This window comes from Ictidomys tridecemlineatus, chromosome 3 (genome assembly GCF_052094955.1).
Source record: "Ictidomys tridecemlineatus isolate mIctTri1 chromosome 3, mIctTri1.hap1, whole genome shotgun sequence".
In the NCBI taxonomy this organism is placed as follows: domain Eukaryota; kingdom Metazoa; phylum Chordata; class Mammalia; order Rodentia; family Sciuridae; genus Ictidomys; species Ictidomys tridecemlineatus.
The window spans coordinates 140,006,565-140,028,237 of NC_135479.1; the positions used below are offsets into that span (position 1 = coordinate 140,006,565).

The 21,673-nt window shown below is 44.0% G+C and overlaps 1 protein-coding gene across 1 annotated transcript in view; it reads right to left on the minus strand.

Moving 5' to 3' along the window:
- LOC144376375 (uncharacterized) overlaps window positions 1–21,126 on the minus strand; it is a 36,540-nt gene extending 15,414 nt beyond the window's left edge. Inside the window, exons 1-10 of the mRNA XM_078043914.1 lie at window positions 19,914–21,126; window positions 16,702–16,823; window positions 16,072–16,211; window positions 15,142–15,311; window positions 14,601–14,706; window positions 9,255–9,325; window positions 8,765–8,903; window positions 4,335–4,482; window positions 2,559–2,590; window positions 1,972–2,076 (exon numbers count right to left, since the gene is read on the minus strand). Coding sequence (XP_077900040.1) covers window positions 1,972–2,076; window positions 2,559–2,590; window positions 4,335–4,482; window positions 8,765–8,903; window positions 9,255–9,325; window positions 14,601–14,706; window positions 15,142–15,311; window positions 16,072–16,211; window positions 16,702–16,823; window positions 19,914–20,008 — 1,128 coding nt within the window. The 5' untranslated portion in view covers window positions 20,009–21,126. The remainder of the gene's footprint in view (window positions 1–1,971; window positions 2,077–2,558; window positions 2,591–4,334; window positions 4,483–8,764; window positions 8,904–9,254; window positions 9,326–14,600; window positions 14,707–15,141; window positions 15,312–16,071; window positions 16,212–16,701; window positions 16,824–19,913) is intronic.
- Window positions 21,127–21,673: the final 547 nt, after the last annotated feature.

Here is a 21,673-nt window from a genome sequence, read left to right on the forward strand (position 1 = left end):
ATCCAAACAACGGAATGGGAATGGAGTGCTGGGTTTGTTTGGGGAGAGGGACAGAAGTGTCAAACCTGTATTTCCTCTTGTTCATCACCCACCAGAGTAGCTCCTAATGGAAAAGGCTTAAGCCAAGAGCATAAGTCAGGGGACAGCAAACAGGAAGAAGAATGCTTCCTTATGTCTGGTTCTGCTCGAACTTTACACAGATACAGAACACAGGGCGGCTGGCCCATTCCAACTTCAGCACTTCAAGGAATACAAAAATAGGGATTTGAAACCAAGAACCCACTTTATACAGTGTTTACTGTTTCAGATCTTTTTAGGCGGGGAGGAGGAGGAGTACCAGGGATTGAATTCAGGGGGCACTCAACCACTCAGCCATACCCTCACCCTTTTTAATTTTTGAGACAGGGGTCTCACTAAATTGCTTAGTTCCTCGCTTATTGCTGAGTCTGCCTTTGAACTTGCAAACCTCCTAAGTCAGCCTTACTAGCTTCTGTGGTTACAGTCATGCTCCACTGAACCCAGCAATACATTACACTTTTTTTCCCTTAAATACATTTGAAATAATCTAGTAGTACATTAAATGGTCATGCCATATTTTTAATTAATTTACTACTAATGATATTTGAGTTGACTTTTTGCTACATTTTGCTATCAAAATAATGGGACACAATCCATAATCTATGCTGTTCTATGGTTTCCCTAGGACACACATGCTAAAAATTGCATTTCTGGGTCAAAAGGTATGTAGGTGAAAGTAACATATTCATTTGTGATTTGGGATAGATACATGAAGGGATTTTTAAACAAATTTTTTTTGTGTGTGTGTGTTTGGTGTTTGGGATTAAACCCAGGGCCTTAAGCTGCTTAGTGATTAGGTAAGACTCCCTCTTATTATTGAATGTTTGCATCTTTGAATGATCACCCTCCACCATCATGTGACACCCCATGTCACACAGGACAATAATCTTAGGGTTCTTGTTCTTGGCCTGGAAGCTCTTATTGTCATTTTATATACATATCTCCTGCCTTTACTGTTATTATTTTTAGTTAAATGGTTTTATCTTTTAAAGATACTTTTATAAGAGACAAGACATTTATTTATTCAGGTTGGTAGAGGTGCTTTTGACTTTACTTTATTTGAGGAAGCGGTTAATAGCTTTTGGGAGATAGATTTTTTGGGTTGGTTTTTTCTATCAGAACTTCATTACACATCATGAAAACCCTTGAAACTGTCTCACAGCTCACTGATGCTATTGAATTTAAAAGTTGTTTTCATTTCTATCTTTATGTTTCACTGTGGTAGTTTCCACTACAATAATCTATCATTAATCCAGTCTCATAACATTTTACACAAATATATTGCATACTCTCCCTTTCATTTCAAAGAGCCAGTTGTAAGGAATATAGAAAACGTAGCCATCTGTCATGAGATGGGAATCCAATGGCGGTCCTCAGAGCCACCACATCACAGTCCATTCCCCTTAGTACTTCTCTCCCTGGCTCCACCTGAGCTCATTACTGCTGAAATTCTCCCTCAGCAGGTGAGGAATTTCACTCTCAACTGTCTTTAGAATGCCATCAATGCTTTGAGGGAAATGTCAAAAGGAGAAATAAAGTACATAAGATGGGGAAGAAGAAACATTTAAGTTTTAGGTAGAAGAGTTACCCACATTATGAAACAGAGAAAAAACACAGCAATAGTTGATCTCTCTGGAAAGGGGGGCAAAGCATGGAAAGAAAAAACCCAGTGAGTTAAGTATTCTTTTAAAGAAACCATTGATTTTTATTATTCAAAAAAGTGGTTTTTGATGAGTACTCTTTAGGTAAAAACTCTCATCTTAAATTAATCTTCTCATAGTAAAATATGTTAAAGTTGAAGCCTTTTTGAAATTATCTCTGAAAGTCAAATGCAAACAGCTGTTTTTCAAACACACATGCACAGATGTGCACACCAGGTCATTAGTCACTCACTGGTCTTGTGTGGCCACGTTGTGGGGCAGTGAAAGGCTGCACCTCTCCATCACCATCCTCTTCCTCCATTACTATTGCTGATGTTTCCGGTCCATTGGTGTTCAGCTGTGTTCAGGAGCAAAGGAAGACAAGCCAGGAAAAGTCAAAGATTAAAAGGTGACCAGGTCTCTTTTTTTAAAACAAACTTTAAGAAGTTATTTTTTCCATAGCTAATTTTTAAATGATTAATCCTCACTGCTTCCAATATATTCAATTAAAATTAAAGATGATTTTCTGAAATATGGAAAAGTAAATAAACATTATGATAAATATTCTGGAGGGCTATTTAGAAACATTAAACATTTCTTTACCTCTTATTTTATTTTTTTAAACATTTTTTAAAAGTTGTTGATGAACCCTTATTTTATTTATTTGTATGTGGTGCTGAGAATGGAACCCAGTGCCTCATGCATGCCAGGCAAGCACACTAACACTGAGCCACTACCCCAGCCCTACCTCTTATTTTAGAAATTAAAAAAATGAAAAACAGATTTCTTTTGGTAACATTAATTAGAGCAAGAACTATAAGAAATACATCATCAACTTACTGCTGGTGTTCCAGAAGGGAAGCAATCCTTCTCTGAAAGTGAAAGGGAAAGGAATGTTAACAATGTATCACAGAAAACTTTTCTATAATATAATAAATAATATAAATGAGGAGCATCTGAAATGTGTTAAAACCGATTTCATTTTAAGTAGAATTACTTCTCTAGAAATATGACAGTAATAGTAACAAAAATAATAATTTAATAAGACTCAGCTACTAACTCTATAATCTTAAGCAAACCTTAAAAAAATACATTTGGTAAAACCTGAATTGATCTTTCAAATGATTGGATTTCATGGTATGTAAATTATACTTCAATGAAGTTATTAAAATGTAATGGAGCCCTGGCCTGGTATTTCCATGCCTGTAATCCAATCGGCCTAAGTGGCAAAGACAGGAGGATCTTGAGTTCAAAGCCAGCCTCAGCAATTTAGCTAGGTGCTTAGAAACTCAATGCGACCCTGCCTCTACATAACACACAAAATAGAGCTGGGGATGTGGTTCAGGGGTTGAGTGACCCTGGGTTCAACCCCCGGTACCCAGCCCCCACCAAAGTGTAATGAAACCCATACCCACCCAAGCTGTATTAAAATAATACATTCCTTGTTTAAGATACTTTCTTAAGCACTAAAGGTGATATTACAAATACTCTTGAGTATCAAAGAGCAAGGGGATATAAAGCCACCAAACATGGCAAGTGGGAAAAGAATTTTGACATGGTTTGTTTCTTTGTAAAATGCAACTTGCTAGTTGACTCAGAAGTTCTAGGTAAAAGTACGAGCTTTTCCTAAGGATACCAGATAAGTTATTTATAGAAAAAGTCAAGATCAGTATTAGTTGCAAAGAAGTCTATTTCTATTTTGAACATAGCCTTTCTCTCTGTGATGATGTAAACATATTAAATACAATTAATCCAACCACATATGATTTTTGCATACTTAGATTACTTTTAAAACTATATAATGACTTTAGAGATGGAAAGCATATTAAATAAAAATTATATATCTTGGGGTTGTAATGGGCAAAATCTGCACAGAGAGAAATGAGACAAATGATGTTGCATCTTTTAAAGTTCAGTGCAAAGAAGAGAAAGCAGCAGAACCAGCGAGGAGAAGGGGAGTCTAACTAAATCTCCAAAGACATACCAGGGATCAGTCAACCAACTGCACCTCGTGGACTTCATTCCAATGCTGCCTTACACAAACTATTGTTAAAAATCCAGTATATTTTACTTCTTACCCACTTAGATTCTAATTCTGAAGAATAAATTTTTTGAGGTAAGATGTTTATTTTTATAATATTTGAATAGAAAATACTTTTTATTTCAAGGTCTATGCATTTATAAAGCAAAAATTCCTTCTAGGCTACTGACAATAAACATATCTCTAGCATAAACATGTCTAGAAATCAACAATTTTTCCTTCTCAACTAAAAAACATTTAAACCCGTGAGGAGAAAAAAAAAAAACCCAAGTAAATGTAACAACATGGAACAAGTGTGAATCCCACAAACATGTTGAATTATAATGTATAAGAAATGTGGAAAACTATGTAACAGATCCAATTCCATTCCTAACAAAATTATGAGATCAATGAAATCCTCAATCTCCAGATGATGTTCAAGAGCCATCCAGACAGTTGACAAAAAGAGTATCTATGTAGGAGAAATAGGAACAAAAAAGTGTAGCCTTTTATTTTTCCAGAAATGATCTTTTTATCTATCAGTGCTTCACAAGTTTCCATGGGATTCAGTCTTTTACCACAGTCTGAGGTCTCACCAGTAGGAGGAAATCTGAGATTTTTCTTCTTCAAGGTGCTGGCGTTATAATACTTGTTGACACCCCGCACAGCTAGAGGATGCTCCGTTGGCTTTCCTTTGAGGACCCTGAAGGTTTGTGGCAACTGAGCCCCCTGCTCTGCCATGCCCTAACAAAGAGAAATTCAGACATGAGTTGTGGTTTAAATTGCTCTAATACTATCCATTTTCAGACATAAACATCAACATACATAAAACAAACCCATACACATAATTTTAGATTTGACTAAAATCTAAATGGTCTTGTTTTCTAATACTCTACTTTTCCATATTTATTTTGTAAATCAACAGTAAAGATCCAAACAGAGGAATGGGAATGGAGTGCTGGGTTTGTTTTGGGAGAGGGACAGAAGTGTCAAACCTGTATTTCCCCTTGTTCTTCACCTACCAGAGTAGCTCCTAATTGAAAAGGCTTAAGCCAAGAGCAAAAGTCAGGGACAGCAGACAGAAAGAAGGATCCTTTCTTATGTCTGGTTCTTCTCTAGGCTTAGACAGAGAACACAGGATGGCAGGCTCATTCCAACCTCAGCAATTCAGGGAATACAAATGTAGTGTTTTGAAACCAAGAACCCACTTTATACAGTGATTACTGTTTAAGATCTTTTTTGGTGGGGAGGAGGAGGAGTACCAGGGATTAAATTCAGGGGCACTCAACCACTCAGCCATACCCTCAGCCTTTTTTATTTTTTGAGACAGGGTCTCACTAAATTGCTTAGTTCCTCGATTAGTTGCTGAGTCTGGCTTTGGACTTGCAAACCTCCTAAATCAGTCTCACAAACTGCTGGGATTACAATCATGCTCCACTGAACCTAGGAAAACATTACAGTTTTTTCCGCTAAATTCATTTCAAATAATCTTGTAGTATATTACATGGTCATGCCATATTTTTAATCAATTTACTACTAATGATATTTGAGTTGATTTTTTAAAACATTTTGCTAGCTAAATAATGGGACAAAACCCATAATATGTGCTGTTCTCTGGTTCCCCAAGGACACACATGCTAAATATTACATTTCTGAGTCAAAATGTATGTATTTGAAAAAGTAAGATATTCATTTGTGATTTGGGATATACACATAAAGGGTTTCTACTTTATTTGTTTTTATTTAATTAATTTATTTATTTATTTACTTTTTTTTTTTTTTTTTTTTTTTTTTGCTGTTTGGTATTTGGGATTAAACCCAGGGCATCAAGCTGGTAAGCACCTGCTAAACATTACCACAAGTTACCTTTACTTCCAAGGTCTTAATGTTATGGAGAAAATTGGCTTTTTCCTCCCCCATCTGCTGGACTGGGGACTGAATCCAAGGGTGCTTTAACACAGAGCTTCATCCCCAGTCCTCTACCCTTTTGCAAATTTGGGACAAGAGTCTTGTTAAGACCCCAACACATGTATCAAACCTGTGATCATCCTACCACTACGTGGAGCCTCTGGGATTACAGGGTGAACCAACGTGCTTGGCTACACAAGTTATTATCATTATTATTATGATCATTAATACTATTATTATTCGGGATTTACAGTCTCACCATTTTCCCCAGGCTTATCTCAAACTCATGGACTCAAGTGATCTTTATGTATCAGTCTGCAGAGTAGCTGGAAATACAGGCATGTGCCACAAAGCCCAGCTTTCATGTTTATTTAAAAAAATATATTAGTTGTAGATGGACACAATACCTTTATTTTATTTATTTTTATATAGTGCTAAGGCTCTAACCCAGGGCTTCAAGCCTGCTGGGAAAGCACTGTAACAGTGAGCCACATCCCTAGCCCTAATGTTTTTATTCTTTAAATTGTTTTTGGAAGTACTAGGTATTGAAGCCAGGAGCATTATACCACTGAGCTACATTCCCAGCCCTTTTTACTTTGAGATAGGGTCTTGCTAAAACTGCCCAGGCTGGTCTCAAACTTATGATCCTTTTGCCTCAGCCTCCTGAGCTACTGGGATGATAGGCAGACATCACTATGCCCAGTCATCTTAAATTGCTCTTTTTTATTCTGGGATTCCTATCTCATGTAAAATGTCTTATAAATATGAGATTGTACAGCCAAGTGTGGTGGCATGCACCTGTAATACCCCCTGCTCAGAAATCAGGAGCAGGAGAGTCACTGCAGCCCATGAATTTGAGACCAGTCTGAGCATCACAGGAAGCCCCCTCACGCCCAAAAAAATGGGGAAAAAAGAGATAAAAGTGGGGTACTCTAATAACTAACAGTGAGAAAATAACCCAAATTTAAATGTAAGGTCTCTGGTGTGGCTCAATGGTAGAGCTCTTGCCTAGCATGCTCAAGGACATGAGTTTTCATGCTTATTCATACTAGCCCCAAAGCAGAAATCTAAAATCTCCTAATCCTCCTATATAATGAAATATATATATGTGTGTGTATATATCTTTATATCTATGTGTATGTGTGTGTGTGTGTGTGTGTGAGAGTGTATTGTGTGTGTGTGTGTGTGTGTGTGTGTATGTGTGTATACACACATTTTCCCCCAGCACTGGGGGGTTTAGCCTAAGAACATCCTACCACTTGGCTTTTTCCCTAGCTCTTCTTATTTTGAGATACAGTCTTGCTAATTGCAGAGGCTGGCCTAAAGGTGCCTCAGTTCCTGAGTTGCTGGAATTAGTCATGTGCCGCCAAACCCAGTTTACAATCCCTTTTCTAGCCAGTCCAGTGGTGCACACCTGCCTTCCAGGACTCAGCACACTGACATAGGAGGTTTGCTTGACCTCAGAAGTTCAAGACTGGCCTGGCCAACATACTGGGAACTCCACCTCAAACAAACAGAAAACCCACAAAACTGATGGTCAATTTTTCTTTCCTTTTCCACATCTTAGGATTCAATTCAGGGGTGTGTTACCATTGACCTAAATCCTCAAAACTTTTCTTTGATACAGAAAATAATTCTCTTTAAGTTACTGATCCTTGACTTGTGATCCTCCTGCCTCAGTTTCTTGAGTAGCTGGGCTTATAGATGGGCACCGCTGTACCCAACTATATTATCAGTTTTCAAGTGTGCAGTAAATTAACTGGAACAACCTTATTGACCATTATATCTCCAAAACTTACTCATGTTTAACTGAAACTTTGTAATTTCTGAGTAATCTACTATCCTATTAGGACTCATAATAAACAAGTTCCCTTCCTATTATATGGAATCCTTTCCGGCACACTTGGTATTACCCACGCTGGTGGGTATTGTCCATCTGAAGCCCTTGCCAGGAAGCCAGCCAGGTCAGTGACTGTGATTATTACTGTTGCCACATTTTAAGCATGAGAGACCTGCTGAATGTCTTGCCCAAGGGCAAAGAGTCAGGCAGTGTTGGTTCATGAGCTTGAGTCTCCAGAGAGCAAGGATCTTCCCTTCCAGGAGGGCTCTGTCCCAGCCCCTCAGAGCCTCCACCCACACTTCCCTGAACCTAGGACACATAGGCACAGCTGCCATAGGAAGCAGCACAAAATATGTGTATATAACAGACATGGGGGTCTTGGCACTCTCAACAGGGGAGTGAGGACTCAGGAACAAGAGACCCCCCACATGGGGGTCAGGGGATGAACTTCTGCTGCTTGTCCTGGCATTGCTGGGTGTGAAGGGAGAATAGGAGGCCAAGCCTCCCTTGGAAGCCTCCCAATGCACCACTGGGCTGATGAGAAGCTAAAATCAGAGTCAGTACGTGAGGGATCTCCCTATCCTCCACCCCACAGCTCACAGTCAAGTCCCTGGATGCCTAGAGGCAGGACAAGGGAGAGAGCTGGCACCACACCACAGCAAGGGACCATGGGGGGCACTGTGGGTTACCCACCCCACTGTACACCTAATGCTCCACACAAATGTTTCACATTTTATGTCAAAAATTTCCATAAATAAAGAATCTGGAGTGCTGGGGTTGTGGCTCTGGGGTAGAGTGCTTGCCTAGCATGCATGAGGAACTAGGTTCAATCCATGGCACCACATAAAAATAAACAAATATAATAAATATATGTGTCCATCTACAACTGATATTTATACATGTACATACATACACACATACACACAAACAATACACATACACACACACATATAAAAGAAACAGAACTTTCTTTAACACATAAACTACTGGACTAGTCTCAGTCTTCATTAATAGATGAGGAAACTGAAGACCAAAAAAGTAAGGACTGACACAAAGCCAACCAGAAAGTGTGTTTTAGTCTTTTCTCTTTCTCTATCCAGGGACACCTGGATGTGCTCTGAAGCCCTGTGACCTGGACCCTGCACCCTCCAGGTCCATAATCCCACTCCTTATGCTCCAAGTGCTTCAGCTTTAGGGCCAGCCATACATCCGGGGCTTCTCCCAACACATGTGCAACCACAGACCCCCAAGGTTCAAAGCACACCCGATACTCCTTACCTTCTGTACAGGTGCAGCCTTGCCACTCCTTGGGGGGGACTGAGTGGTGCACCTGGGCCAAAGGAGGTCTTTAAGGAGTTCTTTTGGTCCCCAGTTGGTCCCCTGGTCCACCTGAATGCAGACCGCCTCGGACATGTACCTGGGAAGCAACAGGCCAAATGCAAGGAGTCACTACCCACCTTGGCCTGGTCTCCCTGACCACTCTCACCCTCATCTGGGAAAGCACAGAGCCCAGGGCTCTCATCCAGGAGCCTTATCTAGGCTGCCATTCCCCTCGAGCACATTTCTTGGGGCAAGAACCTACAACACCAAGGAAGAGTGAAATTCCCAGAAACTCCCAGAGTGCCCTGGAGAAAACCCCAAAGGAAAGGAACAGGAGTGTTAAGGCTGGGAGCTGGGGACAGGGACCAGGGAACTAGACCCAGCATCAACCCCCCCCCGCCCACCAGCCCCAGTGTCCACCACTTGAGCCCTTGGTTTACCAACTTACTTAGGTCCCAAGGGTGCACAGAGTGCGATGTAACAATTTCTCGGGCAGCCCACATTGAATGCCTTGTCATACTGGAGAGAGATGAGGAAGGGAAGAGGAGCTCAGAATCAGCAGGACTGGGCACGGCCATCTCCCAGGGACCCTGGCTAAGTTGGTCAGTCAATCCAGGGCTCAACCTGGGCCTGTGGCCAGGCTCTAGGTACAGGGGTGCCCAAGAGTGACCCAGGGCCTCCTGCCTTCCCAGGCTCCCAGGAAGCGTGACCTCCCTCAACCCACTTGTGAGCAGCTGTCCCCAGACAGTGCTGACCCAGCACCCACCTCTCCTGCCTTCTCAGGGCTCCTCATCCCCTAGGGCTTCCCTTTGCAGGATCCTTGCTCTGTCTCCATTGGCCTCACCTGTCCTCTCACCTCATCCTTCCAGGTACCTTTTAAGGTCTGTCTCGTGCTGTTCTGCTCAACTGATCCAAAGATCGTGTCACCACCCCACTCCCACTTGACTCTCTTACCTCTCGATTTTTCTAAAAATCTACCTTCATTGAGTTTCACTATCTGGGAGACCAGTGGCAGCAGGGGATGCCCAGACATATTTCCCTAGTCAAAAATCAGATTTTCCAAGAAAATCTGAGCTGAAGACCTCTGTACACAAAGCAGGAAAGGTCAAGCTCAAAGGTCATGTCCTTCCCAGGACTCTGACTGGCTTCTCCTCTCCCTTAATCTACTTTCTCTTTCCCCTGAGTCCATCCATCAGTCTCGACCACTCCTCCTTCCAGAACAGGTTGAGTTTCACCCCAACTTCATGAACTTTAAGTAGCAAATACTCTTTTATAATGGAAAGTGGCCCAGCAGCACCTCTATCCACCCTAAGTCTCCAATGGCCTACATATGAAGACTTTCATCTTCAACACTCTCCTCCCCTGAAGGAAAGACGATTCCACACCAGAACAGCTCTGGAATATGTCCAGAAAGCAACTCAAATCAATGTCCTCTATGAAGTTCTGCCTCCTTTAAGGTGTTCACAGTACTTAAGAAATGAGTATACCACCAGGTACAGTGGCACACACCTGTAACCCCAGGGAATTGGGATTTTGAGGCTGGAGGATCACAAGTTCAAGGCCAGTCTCAACAACTTAGCAAGGCCCTCAACAATTTAGTGACACCCTATCTCAAAACAAAATAGAGCAAGGATTAGGGATGCAGCTTTGGTGGTAAAGCACCTGTGGGTTCAATCCCTAGTACCAGAAGAAATTAATTAATTAATAGTGGAGCATTAAAAAATTACAGAATCTTTAAACTTTGAGAAAGAATATTTGATTAGATATATATCATGTGTAGAAAATATCGTACATAAAGTATAGAAAATGTTTAAGGAATGATAGTAAATTTCTAAGAACAGAGCAGTAAATGTGAATACCATCCTCCCCCCACATGCAACCCTATCACACACAACTGGAATCCAACAGCTCTGAGGCACCCAGACCAGCCTCTCTCACTGGCTCCACTCTTGGGGCTCCTGCTCCCATTCTGTGTCTCAAACACCCTCACACTCCACAGGACCAAAATCCAGCGGCATCTTCTTCTTGCCCCATCTTCTGCCCAACTTCCTGCTGCCTCTCCTTCTTCCCCTTATCCTGGGGGGTCAGGGCACCAGGCTTCTCTCTGTTCCTTTCCTCTTTCCTTCTATCCCCAAATGTTGATTCTTCTGTTTGATGGTTCACTCATTGATTCAGATGTCTTTTCTCTGTGTGCTGGGGATTGAAGAATTCAGGGCCTTGCACATGCTAAGCACACACTCTACCACTGAGATGCACCCCCATCAGAAATATTTCAGGGCATCAAAAATGCTTCTGTCCAACCAGGCACGGTGGCACACACGTGTAATCCCAGTGACTTGGGAAACTAAGGCAGGTTTGAGACCAGCCTCAGCAACTTAGTGAGATCCTGATTCATAATAAAAAGTAGCAGGGACTGGGAATGTAGCTCAGTGGTAAAGTGCCCCTGGGTTCAATACTGAGTAGCAAAGAAACAAAGCCCCGTCACTGCACTGGGGATGGAAAGCACCCTGCAAACAGCATGGCCAACCTACTTTCAGTGGGTGAGGGCAGCTGTTGCAACCCGAGGCCCTGTGCACCAAGGGGAGTGGAAAGGGAAGAGCAGAGAGAGAGTATCATGGGAACCATGTAGGCAACCCAGCTCACACCACCCAGGTACATGCAGAGGAGAAGCCCAGAGAGTTAAGTGCTGAGACAGCGACTTCTGGTTTCAGAGGCTGTGTCTAGACCAGAAAGAGTAGTCTGAAGATGTCTGCTGAATTTGGCCATTAATGAGAGCATCATCCTGACAGCAAGGGCTGGGCTGACTTGGGCCAGGAAGTGAAGGGGGAGCTAGTGAGCAAGGTCAACTCTTTCAGGAAATAAGGCCCAGAAGGTACAACAGGTGGAGTGGAGGCCTGGGATGTTAAGGCTGGGACTTGTGTGACATTTAAGCTGAGCACAAACATGTGTAGATGACCATGGGAAGGAATGGTAGTGATGTAACAGCAGCACACATGGCACTCTCTGGTACCAGCTACTGTTCTATGAGGTTTACATGAATTAACCCACAATTCCCTGTTTTACAGATAGCGAAAATGAGTGACCAGGGGCTGTGTAGCATACCCCAGGTCTCCCTGCTGCTCAGTTCTAGAGCTGCGATTTGAACTTATGTGGTCTTCACCAGAGTCTTTGCCACCAACCACCAAGCAAGTGAGTCTAGAAGGAGTTTCAGACAGGGAATGGAGAATGGTGGGAGTGAAAGTTGGAGCATGGGATCAGTGCCTGAAATTAGTGCTGCCATTAATAGAAAGGAGCCCTGTCTGGTAAATCTTAGAATGCAGACCACATTTAGGTCCCTTGAGACTTGGGGATCCTGGACTTGGAAGGCCTCACCCTGAGCAGAGGAGGAAGAGCAATGGACTGTGGCCTGACCTAGGGATGGAAGAACCACAGGATGGAGGAAGGGAACAGGCTGCCAGGAAAACTCAATGATGATACTAGAAGCTGGAGAGAGGAGAAGACAGGCAGACCACAGGGCTGAGGAATAAGGACCAAGCACAGGAGTCACAGGTGGGAGGGAACCACATATGGCAGTGGTGGGGTGCTGACTAAAAGGATGAGAGGTGATGAGCAGACAGGCTCCTCTGTCTGTTCTGCTATCTGGGTCTGCAGCTTCCCCTCCCCCACTGATGCTGCCCACCAATCTTCCTGAAAGAGCCTTTAGTCAAGTGATTGCCACACTAAAGGAATCCCAGGGCAAAGATGCCCACTCCTATGATTCCTAGTGGATGCTCAAAGAAAAAGCAAGAAAGATAGATGGGGAAGAAAGCAATGAAACTGCTCCACAGGACATGAAGTTCCATTCAGAGTGAACAACAACGAATGCTGGGGAAGAAGCTCAGTGGTCGAGCACCCCTGGTTCAATCCTCAGTGCTGGAAAAACATCAACACTAAGGACTCCTGCTCTTTGGAAGATGCGATGAAGAAAATGAAATATCAAGCCATGAATTGCAAGAAAAGATTTGCAACACATAGATCTGAATCCAGTATAGAGAACACCTAAAACTCAATAAAAAATAACACAGTTTTTTTTTTTAAAAATGGGGAAAAGTTTGGAGCAAACACTTCACCATCAATATACCCATGGCTTATAAGACACGAAAATATGCTCAACATCATTAGTCATTAGGAAAATACAGAGTGGAGCCCTAGTGATATACCACTACTCATTTATTAGACAGGCTACAATTTGAAAACAAAAAAGAATAGTGACCAATGACAGTGTCAAATGCTAGTGAGGATGTGGAGCAACTGGAATTCTCATTCATTGCTGGTACAAAATAGAAACAGTAGAGTTGTTATCTAAAACGTCCCATATGTTTATCTTATGACTCAGCAATGCCACCCTTAACAATTTACCCAACAGAAATGAAAACTTATGTCCACATGTCTATGCATCAATGGTTGTTGTAGCAGCTTTATTTATAACTGCCTCAAACTGGCTGGGCACAGTTCCCCATGACTTTAATGGCTTGGGAGGCTAAGGCAAGTGGGTGACAAGTTCAAAGCCTCAGTAACTTAGGAAAGCCTTAAGCAACTTAGTAAGACCCTTTCTCAAAATTTTAAAAATTTTTCAAAAAGAAAACATAAGGGTGCTGGGGGTTGGAGTTGCTGAGGCTGGGATTGTCGCTCAGTGGTTAATCACCTCTGGGTTCAATCTTTGGTACAAACAGAAAACAAAAATTCTGCCAAAACCTAGATGCAAAGTAAAAATCCTTCAATTGGTGAATGTACAAATAGTCTGTAGGGAAATACAATACTACACAGAAACAAAAGACAATAAACTACTGATGTGAGCAACTACATAGACGAATCTCAAATGCATCCTCCTCAGTGAAGGAAGCCAGACTAGAAAGCCCACAACACCATTTATGCACGATTCCGGAAAGAGAAAAACCACAAGGACTCAGGGAGAGAAAATGACAACAGGAGATGAAAGGATTTTCTGGGGTAGTGAAACTGGTTAAACTTGATCTTGATGGAGAGTACACAACGTCATTTGTCAAAATCCCTAACTATAGATGAAAAAAGGTGAATTTACTGTTTCTAATTACCCCTCAATGAATGACATTTTCACAGAACTTTTCATGGCTCCCAGGTTTCCAGTTCTTCCAAACAAAATTCCATGCTTGGCTTTCTGGGCCTTTCTAATCTTGACCTCCATGGGGTCAACCTCATTGCCCATGTCATCTTGTGTTTGAACTAGGATCCATTTCTTCATCATTCTGTTAACACCCTACTTTCAGATTTCTGTGCCTTTCTACAAAATTGTACCTTGCACAGTCAATGCCCTCCTGTCTGCCTCTCCAAAAGCACACCTAGGACACAGAGAGTGGCATGTTCTCCTCTACAGCATGGGCTTCGCCAAACTCCCAGTCTCTTCCAGTCGGCTACACCACTCAGGACTGACCCCTTGCTCAGAGTGTTCCTGGTGTCTCCGGGTGTTATTCTGATGGCAGGTTGCTTATCAACACAAGTGCATGATGTACTTACTCACCCCTACACCCATCCCTCAAATAACCGCCACCTAGCACACCCAGCACACAGTAGGCTTTCAATGCAATGCACCGAGGAGGCAGAATGGACCCAAGCTCCAGGGTATAGAAATATCTGAGCTGCATCTTCAGAGGTGGGTCTGAAAGGACTCATGAGGCATCCTCAAGGCCAAGGGCAGTGGAGAAAGCGCACAAAGTGTCTAATTGAAGAGGTGCAAGATGCCTCCACACAGCCAAGGGCACACGCACTCACCACTTACCTTCTCCTCATAGGGTCGCCTGGCGGTGCCCACTGCCACTGCCTTGATGAACAATTGCAGGATGAGTGGGACCAGGAGGGCCCCAGCGGGTACAGCCACTAGGATGCTGTGCACAGGCTAAGAAGGGAAGCCACGGAAGAGCTCCTCCCTGGCCCCGCTTTGGACCCCACTGCTCCCTCCTACCCTCCTGCCCCAGATAGCACCGCTCATGGCTCTCCCTCCCTGGACTGGACAGTTAGTCCAGTAGAACCAAGGGAAACCTCCCTCCAACACACTGTCCTCCCACCTGTCCCTTTTCAACTTTCATTACCCTACTCTGTGGGCCCCTAGATTCTTAACTCCACAGGCATCCTACCCCGCCCATGTCCCTGACTCCACTGGCCTTCCAACTGTCCCTCACAGGTCTTGCCAAGTGACTTCTCCCTCTAGCCCCGCCCACATCAGCCCCTCCCCTGCCACCCTGACCCTACTGGGCTGTTTGCCCCTCCCTCCCCACCACACCAGCTCTTCCCAGTGTGGGCCCTTGGGACTGTGTGGATACGTCATGATTTTGTCCAAAAACGCCATGTTCCTCCTGTGTATGATGAAAACCACGCAGGTGGCCAGCACGGTACCCAGATACAGGCACAAGGACATGAGGAGTAGCAGGTAGAGCCGGATGTTTCGGTGCCCCACGCAGTTATTCACCCACCTGCAATGGTGGTCGAACTCCTAGGGGACAGGAGAAAGGTCTGAGGGTCCTTCTGGATTGGCCTCCATCACCCCCTAATCCTGAGGCCTCCCCTATGCAGCTCTCTAGGCCGCCTGCTCTTGACCTTACATAAGGGTTCCCATCTCAGCGAGAACCTGGCATTTCCATGCTGAGAGCACAGTTAGGACCCCATGGCTCATCAGGTCACCTGTCCTGAGTGAGGTCTTTAGAGACAAGACCTGCCTGGTGTCACGTGGACCAAGACATGAAAACTCTGGGCCTCCGTTTCCTCAAGTACTGGAAAAGGATGAAAAAAATACCCTTCCACTACCGGCTGTCTGCACTTGTGAACCAGAGTAGGGGGCACATCAGAGAAATGCACTCAGAACCCAGGAAACCCTCCAACTGGGACACCCAGACCAAGACAGGCAAAGATCCCCAGGACAGGGCAGCAGTCAGCCTGAAGGGCTGGGGATCTAGTATCAGCAAGCCAGGGGAGGGCACAGTCACTGCCTTTCCTCCCCCGACTCCACCAGGCCCCGCACAGAGGGGATGCCCGTTGTATGTCACACCTGTGTAAGCAAGGCCAGCCTCCCTGGACAGGTGCAGACACAGAGGTGATGACATATACAAGTGACCAACAGTGGCTGACAGCCACTTGAAGCACTCTGGGAACATGGTCTGATACCCCCACCTGGCCCACTCATGATGTGAGGTTCCTGGTCCTGGCCAGGTGCACGGAGATAGGTTGGTGAGTGGACAGGCAGGAGGAGCACTCACCTCCACACAGATGTTACACCTTTTGCAGTGGAAGGTTCGGGGCGGGCGGTGAAAACAGCACGTGGGACACCACGGCATGTGGTACAACCTGCCATTCACTCGTGCATTGTATATAGTCTCAGGGTACTGCTCGAAGGCGCCTGGCAGGGAGGAGGCCCTTGCATCACTGTGATGCTCGGGGCAGCCCCATAGCATCACTGGGCATCAAGAAGGTGGGGAGGAGGAGGGCAGGGGAACCCCAGTCCCTGTTGAGCAAGCTGACCACTCAGATGGGCTGCAGTCAGAGAGAAGGGCTGTCTAGCACACGAGCTCTACATGGAGCTCCCCGTGCGGAATAGAGATCAGTGCTTGGAGTCAGGTGTGAAATGGGAAGGAGGAAGGGGGAATTGCGTGGTTGAAGAACCTGCTGCCTCTCTTGCCCCGTTCTCCCTTCTAAAGCAACTGGAAAACCTCCAGGATTCTGTTTTTCACACTTCGGTGGTTTGGGAAATGAAGTGCCAGGGCCCAAGTAATAATGACAGGGTAAGAAGGGATCCTGAGGCCACAGGTGGGGTCAGCCCTTTACAAATGACCCCTGTAGGCACCAGCCTTGGGGTGCCACTTCCCTCTCCCAGGAGTCTGAGGCCTTACCTCTATGCAAGATTCCTGGGTCTGAAAAGTTCATGCCAATGAGGCTGTATAAACTCAGGAGGAAGAGAAGTCCGGAAACCACTGGGTAGGCCCACTCTCCATCTTGCGCCAGTGCTCGGCCTCTGAAATCAGAGCCAGACTCAGTTCTAGTCGGGGGCAACCCGGAGCCCCCATGAGGCCCGGCTCACCAGAGGTCAGACCCATACACCTTAAGGACAGATCTGAATATCCAGGCTAGAGACAGACCCCATTCCCTCCACCAAATGTCACCAGCATTACCAGCCTCCCATAGTCCCCCCAAATCCTCAGGCTCCCCACATCTCTGTGCTTCTCACTAAATATCCTACTTCCCCTCCCGGCCTCCCTCCATCTCCCTGCCTCTACACTCTCACTGTCTATTTCCCTTCTGTCTCTTGGTGAGACCCGACAGCTGGCCTGGAGACTCACGGAAACGTAAAGAAGACAGCACTTAGAGACACCAGGGCTGCCACTGTGAAACAAGCCCAGAGGCTTGAGAATAGCCAGGATCTGGCTGGGGGTTGGGGTGGGGATAATAAATCGTTTGGTACAGTCATGCTGCTGCGATGCCTGCTCTCAAACAAATGAGAGCCAACCGCTCCTTCTCCTGGCTTGGCACTCAGAGTACCATGACTACAAGTGTGACATCAGAGAGTTCCGGAATGGGGGCTCTGGCTGCTTCCTGTGCCCACTGATATCAACCTTCCCCTGGCCTCACATACACACTTCTGGACGGGGACATCCTGCTCTTACAATATGGCTTTGTTGGAGCTTGTGAGGATGGATGTAGTTTATCCCCCAAAGGTACATAGGCTGGAGGCTAGGTCCTGGGTGTGGCACTGTTGAGGGGCTAGAACCTGCAAGAAGTGGGGCCTAGTGGGAGGTAATTTGGCCACTGGGGATGAGGCCCTTGGAAGGGAGTAATGAACTTCTCATGGGTCCCTGTTAGTTCCTGTGAGAGGGAGCGTCATAAAGAGAACAAGACTCATCCTCCCCAGTTTCTTGCCATTCAGTCTCTACCCCTTGCATGTCTTCCCACCATGATGCCATTCACCATGGTGTGATCACTCTCACCAAAGGTCAGTCTCAGGGGCTGCCAAATGTTGGATTCTGTGCTAAATAAACCTCATCTCTTTGTAAAGTACCAATTCTTGTGTATTTTTTTAGAGCAACAGAAAGCAGCTAATACAGAGACCATGTCATATGGCTTATGGGGAGAAGTTTGATGATGGTTAGTTATCCCCCTTTCAGGCCCAGTGCTAATGGAAGTAGGCAGTGCTCCTCACTTATCCTAGCTCCACTTCTTCCTTTTTGTTGTAACAGAGCTCCAGTTTGGGGAGGAGGTAGCAATCTACCAACTAAATATCTTCCCAGTTTCCCTCACTTCCAGGGTGGGCTTTATGACATACTTCTGTCTCAACATAAAACATAACATGGGCTGGAGATGTGACTCAATGGTTAAGCAACCCTCAGTAAAATCCCTGATGATGATGATGATGATAACATAATGATAATAATTTGTACATATTTATGGCATAAAACATATTTTGAAACATGTATACATATACATTATTTCATGTTCTTTTTTGTGTTGAGAACCCTTAAAATCTACTCTCTGAGTCATTTTCCAGTGTATATAACATTATCAACTGTACTCATTCTGTTGTATGTTATTATTAACTGTAGTCATCTTATTGTACAATAGATCCCTTAAACTCATCCCCGTCATCGATGTGCTATTTGGCCTCCTGGGACCAGCATCTCCCCCATCCACAGCCCAGCCACTCCTGGGCCCCTGGCAGTCACCATTCTGCTCTCTGTTTCTATGAGTTCAACTTTTATAGATTCCACATGTAGGTGAGATCATGTGATAGTTGTCCTATGCCTGGCTTATTTCCCCCAGTAAAATGTTGTTTGGCCTCATTCAATGCCACAAATGACAGGACTTCCTAATTTTATTTTAAGACTAAATGGTGTTCCCTTATATTTCTAAACCACATTTTCCGTATCAACTCACCCACTGATAGACACAGCTTTTCCCATTTCTAGGTTCTGAGAATATTACTGCAATGAACATGGGGTGCAGATATCTATTAATACACTGATGCCATTTCCTTTGGATATATACCAAGTAGTTGGATGTCTGGACTGTAGGGAAATTTTTTTTTTTTTTTTTGGTGCTGGGGATTGAACCCAGGGCCTTGTCCATGCATGGCAAGCACTCTACCAACTGAGCTCTATTTTCAATTTTTAAAGAAACTTCCCATATTGATTTCCCTAATGACTAGACTAATTTTAATTCCACCAAACATTGTACAAGAATTCTAGTTTCTCCACATCCAGACCAGTACTTAATATCGTTTGTCTTTCTTTTTCTTTTATTTATACTCGAGTTGAACCCAGAAGTACATTACCCCGATACACAACTGCAGACCTTTTTAAGTTTTATTCTGAGATCTGGTCTCACTAAGTTGCTGAGGTTTACCTTGAATTTATAATCCTCCCACCTCAGCCTCCTGAGTTACTGGGATGAAGGCATGTGCCACTGGTTCTTTGGTCTTTTTGATAATAGCCATTCTAATAGGTGTGGGAGAGTATCTCATTATGATTCTAATTTGCATTTCTCTAAGGATTAGTAATGTTGAACATTTTTTTCAGATTTCTCTTGGTCAATTGTGTTTCTACTGAGAATGCAATGATGTTGGAGTCACAGTCTACCTTCAAATTTTATGTCGATTTCTGTTTTAGCAGAAGAAGAAAGGATGACATGCATTGGGTCATGGAAAAAGGTCACGAGTGGTACTAGAATCATAACTACGGGGTCTATTGAGCTTTGGAGCAGACCATGCTAGCCTTAGGTTTTCTTTTTTTGTTTTCTTTTGTTTTTAATTAGGTATATATGAAAGCACAATACATTTTAATTCATTGTACACAACTGTAGCACAACTTTACATTTCTATGTTTGTACCCGATGTAGCATCACACCATATGTGCATTCATACATGTACTTAGAGTAATGATGTCCATCTCATTCCACCATCTTTCCTATCCCCATGCACCCTCCTCACCTCTGCCTCCGCTTTGCCTCATCAAAGTTCCTTCATTTTTTCTTATCAGAGAGAACATTCAGCCTTTGGTTTTTGAGGATTGGCTTACTTCACATAGCATGATATTCTCTAACTCCATTCATTTACCTGCACGTAATTTTATTTTCTTTAATGCTGAGTAGTAATATTCCATTAGGTATATATACCACAGTTTCTCTATCCATTCGTCTATTCACGGGCATCCAGGCTGTTTCCACAGTTTAGTTATTGTGAATTGAGCTTCTATAAACATGGATGTGGCTGTGTCTCTGTAATATGCTGATTTTAAGTCATTTGGGTATAGACCTAGGAGAGGGATAGTTGGGTCAAATGGTGGTTCCATTCAAAGTTTTCTAAGGAATCTCCATACTGCTTTCCAGATTGGTTACACCAATTTGCAGCCCCCCAGCAGTGTATGAGTGTACCTTTCCCCCCACATCCTCATCAACGTTTATTGTGGTCTATATTCAACACACAGGGCACTTTCTGGTACAGCCACTGTTCTATGTGGTTTACATGAATTATCCCACAATTCCCTGTTTTACAGATAGGGAAGTTGAGTGACCAGGGGCTAAGTAGCTACCCAAGGTCTCCCTGCTGCTTAGTTCTAGAGCTGTGATTTGGACTTATGAGGTCTGGCTCCAGAGTCCTTGCCACCAACCACCAAGCAAGGGACTCCAGGAGGAGTTGCAGTCAGGGGGCAGAGTAGAAAGAGAGTGAAGGTGGAGCATGGGATCACTGCCTGAGATCGTGCTGCCAAGAATGGAAAGGAGCCCTGACTGGGGAACCCCAGAGGGCAGACCACATTTAGGTCCCTTGAGAATAGTGATCCTGGACATGGAGGGCCTCATTCTGAGCAGAGGAGGAAGGGCCTATGGCCTATGGTCTGACCTGGGGCTGGAAGAACCACAGGATGGAGGAAGGGAACAGGCTGCCAGGAAAACTCAATGAGGATACTAGAAGCTGGAGAGAGGAGAAGACAGGCAGACCACAGGGCTGAGGAATAAGGGACAAGCACAGGAGTCACAGGGGGGAGGGAACCACATATGGCAGTGGTGGGGTGCTGACTAAAAGGATGGGAGGTGATGAGCAGACAGGCTCTTCTGTCTTTTCAGTTGACTCAGGGTCTGCAGCTTCACCTCCCCCACTGATGCTGCCCACCAGTCTTCCTGAAAGAGCCTTTAGTCAAGCGAATGCCATACTAAAGGAATCTCACGGCAGAGATGCCCACTCCTATCATTCCTAGTCAACACTAAGAAAAAAAAGAAATAAAAACACACATGTTGGAAAGAAGGAAATAAAACTGTTCCTCACAGAGGACATCTTTTTCCAAGTAGAATAAATAACAACACTCAGTGGCAGAACACCTCAATTCAATCTCCAGAACTGGAAAAACAACACCACTAAAAACTTCTGTTCTTCGAAAGATGCTATGAAGAAAATTGAATGAAAAGCCACAGATTGCAAGAAAATATTTGGAAAACATAGATCTCAACCCAGTGTACACAACTCTTATAACTTACTAAAAAAAGAAAACAAAATTTTTTAAAAGAGAAGTAGATTGGAGACAACACTTTGCCAAAGACCTACCAATGGGCAAGAAGACATAAAAATAAGCTCAACATCATTGCTCATTAGGAAAACATGACCTGGAGCTTAAATGAGATGCCACTACTCATTTATTAGAAAGGCTTCAATAAAAAGAGAAAACAAAACAACAACAAATGACAGCGTGAAATGTTGGTGAGGATGTGGAGCAACTGGAATTTTCATACTTCGCTGGTAGAGATTAGGAATGGCGTAGTGATTTTGAAAGACAAATTTGGCAATTTTCTACAGAGTTCCATCTACAGTTACCTTATGACTCA